The sequence below is a fragment of the Lytechinus variegatus genome, chromosome 10 (genome assembly GCF_018143015.1).
Source record: "Lytechinus variegatus isolate NC3 chromosome 10, Lvar_3.0, whole genome shotgun sequence".
Lineage (NCBI taxonomy): Eukaryota > Metazoa > Echinodermata > Echinoidea > Temnopleuroida > Toxopneustidae > Lytechinus > Lytechinus variegatus.
This window is the reverse complement of record NC_054749.1, coordinates 19366328-19376085: the sequence shown is the minus strand read 5'-3', so window position 1 is coordinate 19376085 and position 9758 is coordinate 19366328. Positions and strand designations below refer to the sequence as shown.

The window sequence follows — 9758 nt, the reverse complement described above, 5'->3', positions numbered from 1 at the left end:
ATGTTTGTTGTATCATAAAAAATGTATTATATACGAAGTTTATATGAATGCAGAAGATAACAGTAAATCAAATAAAATGAAATTTGATCAATAATACAATTTAGTGCGTAAATACGTGCTAATACTACACAGTCCCATGTCGGGCATGGTCAGAGTCAGAGTGATTCGATCCAATTCTTGAGATTTGTCGGTCTCTCTGTATAAGGATAAAGATTGACAAAGAAAAGATTAACAAAAAAAAATGAACTTAAAGTATAAATGTACTTGGTGTCTGATATTATAGGCAAACATTAGGAGAAAAAATACCCAACAAGAACAACAACAAAAATAAAAATCAGACGGAACTAAGATTTCTTACACCATGATATTTGGGTGTTGTTCGCTTCGCGATGCACGACGGATTCAAGAACGCAGCAAATGTATTTGACAATGACCGTCAAATTGTAATGAGCAACCGGGAGGTCTTTGTCGAAAATTGGAACAGCAGTTTCGTCTTAAGTTTCAAAGCTGACTAAAATTGCACATCGAAATATGTCGTTTGTTTAGAATCCAAGACGACTCTGCTGATTCACCAATTTCCTGCAAAGACATGTGGTCTTTTTTGTCATAAAGGGCATTTAACATTTCATTTTCGGTATATGTTCTTAAAATTCGTTGAGCGTTGTTTAGCGAAAACTCCCCATTTTTAGCACCACAACGTATACAAGAGGCCAGGAATGCCCCATTAAACCCTAAAAATATCGAGTCGATCATAGTATACTGCCAATAGGAGAACGGAATTGGGCTGGGGATAAGAAAAAAATGTAACTTTTCATCCCCCGCTGCTTTCGACCATGACTACTACTACTACTACTACTAATACTACTACTACTACGTCTATTGCCTGTACTTCTACTCATCCTCCTACTCCTCCTTTCCCCCTCCTCCTCATCATCACCATATTCGTCATCATTTTATCGTTGTCATACGTCCTTTACATTTTAGAAAAACAAGTAACCTGGGCCCTGTTTTACAAAGAATTGCGATTGATCTGATCAATCACAACTATGGAAGGCCAGCAATGTCAAGATCTATTATGCATGTTGTTCAAAATATTTTCAAACTATGATGTGTATTCATGCATTCATTGTTTTCTAAAAAAAATAACTGTGCTTCAATTTGTTTACAAAGGACATTGTTAAAGATTTCCTGAAAAAAAATATGACACAGATGGATTTCCATGCAGTTGAGGTTGATCTGATCAATCATAACTCTTTGTAAGACGAGGCCCTACATACCTCACTTTCTAGATGAATAAAAGTGAAAAGCGTCTGTGATTTTATCTTGTTACCATGCAGATGGCAAGTTATAAGTATGTAAAATTATCGGTGTAACTCTTTAACTGATTAAGGAGACAAATTTTCACTTACTTCATTAGGTGCCGTTCTCATCATTTGTGGTGCGTTATTTAAGCCAAATCAAATGCTAGCCACCGCGATGGTTGCAACTGGAGCTGGATCTGAAGAACCATGCACCGGTGCTGCTATTCCCAAGTTGTTTACCTGGGTGTCTGGGTGATTTCTTGAACAGCCGAAGATGGTCTTTAGGCCATGCTGAAACTTATGGTATTGGAAAGTGTAGATAAACGGATTGATCCAAATGTTGATGAAGGAAATACAGACTGTTACGAAGTAGAATGTTCCAGTTAAGTCAATACCCACACCGACACAGTATAGGAGGTAGGTGAATTGGTTCGGTGCCCAACAGACCGCGTAGCATAAGCTCAGAGACACCATGGTCTTGAGGACATTCTTGCGGGCGCGGTGTCGAAGATTTGACGCCTGGTGAACGGAACTGTCTTCTTTGGTAGGCCCCTCTCGCAGTGTCTGCCATATGCGGATGTAGTAGAAGAACATCACAGCAAAGGCAACTACAAAGGATATCACGAACGTGTAGATGCCCATGGCAGGCTGCAGAGTTTTGTTGGGCCATACGTACAGCAGACAGTTCTGGCCTTCTACCCGAGTCAGGGTGATGAGATAAGTCTGATGAAGGAATCCACTTGCCCAAGGAATCAAGGAACAACCAACCACCAACCTGTAAGTATTGTATCTTCTGTAGCGGATAGGGAACACTACAGCAAAGTATCTTTCCAGAGTAAGGATCATCAGGTTTACGAGCGTTGATATCAGCAAAGACCAGTACGGAAACTGGGAGTACCAGAACCCACATAGGAACTTTGCCAGGGTCAAGTTATCTTCGGGCAAGGGCGGATTCGGGACTACAAATATGGCAATGAGAAATATCGAGGACATGCCATCGATGAGCGATTGGTTGGCAATAAAAAGATTTGTGGTATCCTGGAGTTCTTTGACCTTGGCAATAACGTACAGGACGAGGCCATTACCGAGAATCCCTATGGTGCCGAATGTGATGTAGACCACAAGGATAGGCAGAGGAATAAAATTTCCTGCCTCGTACTCCTCTGTCACGGTACTGATATTCATCTTCTTTCCGTATTACAAAAAAACAAAACTCTTGATTGGTCAAAAACAAAGCGAATGGCAATTTTCTGCTGAATGAATAATATCGCAAGTTTTTTTTTTGTAATAGGCAGTGGCTGTATTTCAATGAGATTTTTTTGGGAGGTGTATAACAGGGTAAGGATTTCGGTCCTTATCACCAATGCTGAACCTGCTCTTATCCGCACCAACGATGTTTACGCGATCACGCCTCTATAAAGACTAGAACGCTATTCACCTTAGAGGACATTTATATCATTTAAATTTACATTCATTACCGATTCTTTTTTACCGTAGCTTAAAAGGCTTAGGAAAAAAAAGAGATCGAGAGTATCAGGAAGAATGGAGAAAAGGTGAAATGCGGTGGAGAGAAGGGCGGGGGGGGGGGTAGGTAAGATATACGTCAATTTGATATCCAATCATATAATCACCTTGTTTACTATTATCGTGAAAGAGGATATACAGTTTTTGTCTCGCCTGCATGCCAGAGCGAGACTGGAGGCGCCGCTTTTCCGACAGCGGCGGCGTCAACATCAAGTCGTAACTAAAGGTTTGAGTTTTTGAAATGTCATCATAACTTAGAAAGTATATGGGCCTAGTTCATGAAACTTGGATTTAATGCTTATCAAGTATTACTGAACATGCTGCTAGAGTTTGAGGGCACATAACTAAGGTCAAATGTCATTTAGAGTCAATGAAATGAGACCATGTTGCGGGAATCAACATCAAAATCTTAACCGAAGGTTAAGTTCTTTAAATATCATCATAACTTAGAAAGTATATAGACCTAGTTTAAAAGACTTAGGGATAATCAAGTATTACTGAAAATCCTTCCTGAGTTTCAGGTCACATAACCAAGGTCAAAGGTCATTTACGGTCAATGAATTTTGGCCTGTTGGGGGTATTTGTTGATTTCCATCATAACTTTGACACTTAAGTGATCTGGTTTATGAAAACTTGGACCTAAGAGTCATCAAGTATAACTGAACATCCTTTTTGTGATTTTCAGGTCACATGACCAAAGTCAAAGGTCATTTAGGGTCCGTGAACTTAGATTATGTTGGGGGAATCAAAACGAAATTTTGAACTTTGACCGTGTTGGGGGTATTAATTTGAATTGTCATAACTTTGAAAGTTTATGGACGCAGTTCATGAAATGTAGACTTAATAGTGATCAATATCACTGATCATATTGCACAAGTCTTCGGTCACACGATCAAGGTCAAATGTCATTTAGGGTCAATGAACTTAGTATTTTATCATCGTGTTTTTTTTGTAAATGATTATTGTATATACGTATATTCTATATTCTTTATTCAGCACTGCTGCCATATTGAATCGCGTAATGCAGTCGAGACAGCCACAGGCGCTCCACTTGTTTCTCCTTTAAGATTGAACCAAACCCCCTCTATTTTAATGTCATTTTTGATAAGGACAAGGAGATTAAGACACAAAAGCTACTTGTATTTCAATGATATCTACAAAGATGTTGGTACTATTACGGTAGACTATCTATGAGTTCGAGAGAAAACAGACGGTACAAAGTGAAATAAATTCACGTCAAAATCAATCCTGCCACAATTATATTGAAATAGGTTTAAATGAAATGGATGATGATGAAAAAGCAAAGAAAGCATTACGAAGCGTCACATTTTCTTTTATTAGGAAAAGAAGAAGAAATAAATCATCTCGAACTCCTACAAACAAATGAGTTCCTGTAAAACGGCATTCATAATTATGTTGCGAACTCTTGCGAAAAGTTTTTATCATATTCCAAGTGACCCAGTTGTTAGCATGCTTCTGAAAATCTATAACTGTAATAATTGGGAACATAATTTTGAATCTTATATTTCACCTGCCTTGGTTGCAGTATAGCCGTCTTCTATACTGCAAAATATCGCTAAACTATCGAGGTATTCATGGTATTAGTATCATGTGCTAGGGCGGTTTTTTTTTATTCGGCGAATGTTCTAGTCGCCGTTTATTCTCAAATGTGTATGCAAAGTTTTACTTCATGCTCAGGACATACTCCAGACCTCTACAATTCGCAAATTCTTCGTAGATCTTAAAGATGGCTCTCGAGTCAATTCATGCGATATTAAAGGCGTGGAACATGACTACTGTGGCTTTCAAACCGGCGGGGGGGGGGGTTATAAATTGTTCCCTCACACTTTAACGGGGAAATTACCTTATTCGTTGTTTTTATGTATGTTCAATCCCCCTCCCCCTTACAGAGTTGTCTCCTCCACCTTAAATGACTATTCAACCATTGCGCACACGATATTTGCACATATAGACCTATACCCAATAATTACTGTTTGATAGTTCTTTTACATTTTCTTTATTCGGAGGAAAAGAATCCGAAAATGTGGGATTTTTTCCAAAGTTTGCACAATTCGCAAATAGTTCGTGTGCCCCGTGCAAAATACTCTTATTAAATGAATTAGACCTGCATCTTGACTCCGTGTGCAGATGCACGCCACTCTTAGGAGAATAAGCCCGCCAAGACGACTGGGTGACCTCTTCTCTCTCTGTTTTTTAAAGTCTGCGACAAACCCCATATGAAACGTCGAAATAAATCTATGATTCAAACAGAAAGGTCGTTTTGGGGTCGTTCTACATGTCTAAGAAAGAAAAAAAAAGAAGTAGGGTAAATCAAGGATTCAAGTTCAATAAGTGAAAGTTTCTTGCTTTGTATCAAAAGAAACAACAGCCCTCGCTTAACTGCACAAAAAAATCTTCATTATTCTCCTTGCACGGTTCAACCTAATTCGATTTGATGAATTATTGATTTTAGCTGCGCTCATTTCTTATGTGTGAGTAGACGAATCCCTCGATGAGAGAGGTTAGCATACTTGTTGATAGCAAAGGAATTAGAATTTTATTTCTATTTTTTTCCTTGATATAAGAGACATCATAAAAGTGAATTTCGTTTCTCTTATGATTAAGTAATCGTGTTTTATGAGAATTCCTGTAAAACTCAAATTCTTTTTTCAAGCTCGACCTGTTATCGTGGCAATAATCTGCGCAATATAGTGCATTAGTTATTATGCTGATGTTCGTGGACTTTATAATTAAACTGTTGCAAAACTAACTTTTCTGCAACAAGTTCCCAATTACATGTTAACGGCAGATTCAAAGTTCAGGTGTGATGATGTTAAGAAAAGATTATCATTCACTTTTCTCTTCTGTTTCTTTCTGAGCAATGGCAATTTACTGCTAGCAAGAGCCTTTTTATATTTCGTCATCCGTTGATGAAATAGTTAGGTAAAAATTTATCTAGGTGTGCTTGGGGAATAATGATGAAATATATGAAACGTTGGTATTTAGGAAAATATAAGCTCAAGTCTTTCTATATTTATGGGGAAACTGAAAGTGAAACAAGAATCCAAAGTTTTTTTTAGTAGGTTACGATCATGTCCTTATTCCATCATTTCTTTTCAAAAGGAGACTTTTAAAAGTATCTTACATCTTCTTTGCCAAACCATTCAATGCAGGAAATCGATAGCATATTATGACATTATTAAACTTGCCTAAACCCTCTTTTTATTATGACTTATCGACTGTACCTAGAGGCCAAAATGGATGGAGTAAAGCGGCGAAATGTTGCTCCAAACGCTATTAATATAACAATAGGGCATTTCTCTTAAGAATTTTCCAACTCATAATGGCGATGATGCCAGACCATGCCAGATGACGATCATAATCATGAGGTTATCATGACATGGATCTAATCGAAAGTAGGATGTTTGCCGAGAAATGAAATTCGATAATAATTCCAGACATTCCCTTTGTAATAGAAATCAAGGATGGCAAATGAAGATCACAAAACGCCTTCACAAATAAAGATCTGTCCTTGCATGGACTCTTTGTTGAAGTACTGAGTGCTTATTACTACAGCGCCATCATACGTTTTGAATTGAATTTACTATTTCATAGAGAGGGAAAAAATCCTGCTTATTAAGAATGATAATTACTAGTTCATAATACTCCATTCAATTTCTATGTTTTTCGGTAGCTGAATAAAAAAAACGACAACAGAACAAAACAGACTCCCTAAAGAGTTCCTTTCAGCCCTTAAAATATCACTTAAACGGGAAGTTCTCCCTGGCGAAAAGTTTGTTGTGAAAATACCAGAAAAATAATAATCAAAATATCAATGAAGGTTCGAGGAAAATATATGAAAGATTAAGAAAGTTATTCATAGATTTGAAATTGATATGTGGCGTATACCAGCAGCTGCCTCAGAGGTTAACCGCCATCTATATATATGTTCTTTTAATTCTTTTTGTTATCATTTGTTAGGGTGAACGTCGATTTTAACATAAATATTAAAAAGGAGCGCCATCTACTCGACGTGAAAATTTTAGGAAGCAATAGAACAGGACTGGAACGATTAGGTTAAATGACCCCTCGAAAACTTTACAGGAGATAGGATGCTTTAGAATGTCATTTCATCTCTCGGTTAGTCAAATTATTGATCTGTTGGCCAACTCGGCAGTTAGTTAGCCTAGTGGCTCATCAGTTATTTAATTCGGCAATAAGTTAATATCTCGATATGTAGTTTAGTCTGTATAACCGAAATGATTTAACTAAATACACTATAATTATGCCTGCATGACTCAGCGCCCTCTTTCGTTCTTCTTTTTCGCCCCCGATGTGAACGAATTGTTGTGGGATGCTTGGCCCTAACAAAGTCATGAAACAATTTACTCTCTGTGTCAATCAGTCATGAGTCTGTTTATCAATCCATCAGTCAAAAATTTGTTGGTCAGTCAGTCATTTAGTAGAGTCAGACAAAGTTGAAAATAAAATGTTTTTATAGGAAAGAGAAAAACAGACAAGTAGTAAGGTGAAAGTTTGAACAATATTGGACAAACAATAAGAAAGTTATGACTTTTAAGAAGTTGTATAGTTTTGTAACCACTTCAAATTAGCCACATTTGTAATGTCATTGCAATGTGAGGCAATGACTACTCTTCCATTATACTCCAATGCTGAAATGGCTAAAAAATAATTTAAACATGATTATGAAATACAGAACGAAATTTTCATAGTGTAATGGATTGGGTGGTGGATACATTCTCAGGGGGAGGGGCGGAGTAAAGTTTAAAGTGGGGGTGGGGGCAACAAGTAAAAAGGGCACCATCCATTAAGAAAAAAAATGACTATCTACAGTGGCGTCGTGGGCATAGAATTTTTAGGGGGCTAGGTATGTCGCATGACGTAAAATTTATAAGAAGTTGCGAGCGAAGTTAGCGAGCAAAAATTTTGACACTTTTCTAATGCAAATCCAATTTTGTGATAGATTAGGATTACTCTTACAATATTTCCTCCATAAGTAGTAACGTATAAAAATGGGAAGATTTTTTTTCTTGATTCAAAGGGGCATTCGTTATTAACACATAATACGGGTCCTCAGGTGAAAGGGACACAGAGCACATCTTTGAGTGGCACTTTTCTTCGGTCAAACGGGTCACTGATACGAGAAAGGGCGCCTATAAAAAGGCAAAGGGGCACTTGCTTGCGGCTGCAAACGGGTCCTTCTCAGGAGAAAAGGGCATAGGACACGTTCGTGAGGGACACTTTTCTGGTAAAAATCGACACGAGAAATGGCACTTGCTAACACATAAAATAGGTCCTAATGTGAAAGGGGCATAAAACACGTTCGTGAGGGGCACTTTTCTGGTAAAAATTGATACTGATATACGAGAAATAGTACTTGTTAACACATAAAATAGGATCCTTCTAATGTGAAAGGGGCACAGAATACGTTCGAGGGGGGGGGGGAATTGTGGGGTAAAACTTGGCACTTTAGAGCTTAAGAAAGGGCTTGTTAACACCTAAAACGGGTCTTCAAGTGAAGGGGGCACATCATACGATGGGGCATTTTTCTTTCTTAAAAAGGGCACTTTTTCAGGGCTTCAAAAAGTGAGAGGGGCAGGTGCATCGTGCCTCCGCTCCCAGGATCTCGCCGTCCCTGACGTATCTGGTAAACATGTGTAGGCCTTGTATTTTTTGTATACACCATTACGGACGACACTGGAACTTGACGCAAAGTATAGGCATATAAAACAATGTTATGGGGTTTTGTGGGTTTCCATTTCATTTGGAATATGTGTTAGTGGTCATTCACCGTGTCTTCTCATTCTGATTTGTTCTCCTTCTTTTCCCTTCCGCCTGCTCCCCTCTTTCTTCTTCGTTTCCTTCTTCTTCTTGCCTCTTCGTTGATTTATTATCACATTTAATTATCATGGCTGCGGATATCAAAATTAAGATGTACCGATCGGAATTGGTCGTGATTTGGCATGACTGACAAGTTGATATTGATCACGTTTAGAGCGAAGATTAGCTTTCATGTTCCTCCAATAAAGTACATGAAAATATAAATCTTAGTATTGCTCTCTGGCAAAAATAAGTACACATAACTATGTCCGACAATTGCTCACTTCCCTCGCTCTCATCATGGAGCTATTTTTAGCTCCATGCTCTCATTTTAAAAGCAAGTTAATACATCTAACTACATCTCAACAATGATGCATGCCAAAAGAGGCCCCTGCACGTGCGTAAATTGTTGCACTTGTTCTTCGACCGAAATTTATTTTCATGGCTTATATAATCATTAATTCCTCAGTTGATTAGAGTAGACATATTTCTGTTCCTTCCTCATCCCCTCGTTTTCTCAATCACATTTCAGAAAATGGATGTATAAAGCTTAAAGCGGACAACATATAAAGCAGAATTTCTACAGTGTTTTGTTCAGAATAAAAAAAATAAACTGTAGGTATGAAGGTATAATTGGAATTCTCAACGGGTCATCAGCCCAAGTAGAAATTAGACTAAATGATGATTAGACAAAGTGAAATTCAGATTTGCAATTGGACAAACTGGCTCTAGACCGTAAAGATAGTATATATCTCCATATACAAACTGACTAAATAGAAAATAGACAAAGGGTTAATTAGAACTGCAAAAATATAGGCCAATGAATACTTGACGGATTTGGGGTTAGACGAACTAGTATTAGACCAACCGACAGTAATACAAACGGGTATCAGACCAAATGCAATAAGAAAAGGTGGCAATCAGATATATTAGACTAAATACAATGAGACAAAATGAAAATTAGAGCAAGTGACGATTAGCCCAAGTGGTCTTTGGACCAAGTCGCTGATAGACCAAGAGATGGAGAGTGGACTAAGTGGGTTTATAGCCATTATGTTTGAGCCCATCTGAAGATTAGACCAAGAAGCTTTT

The 9758-nt window shown here is 37.8% G+C and overlaps 1 protein-coding gene across 1 annotated transcript; it reads right to left on the bottom strand.

The window, feature by feature from the left end:
• Positions 1 to 1457: 1457 nt before the first annotated feature.
• On the bottom strand, positions 1458 to 2486 carry LOC121422648 (G-protein coupled receptor 54-like). Its single transcript, XM_041617808.1, has one exon. The coding sequence runs from the start codon at positions 2484 to 2486 to the stop codon at positions 1458 to 1460; it is 1029 nt and encodes a 342-aa protein (XP_041473742.1).
• Positions 2487 to 9758: the final 7272 nt, after the last annotated feature.

Bases quoted from the DNA above. Each gene is read 5' to 3' on its own strand.
- LOC121422648 (XM_041617808.1), bottom strand. From the start codon at position 2,486: ATGAATATCAGTACCGTGACAGAGGAGTACGAGGCAGGAAATTTTATT.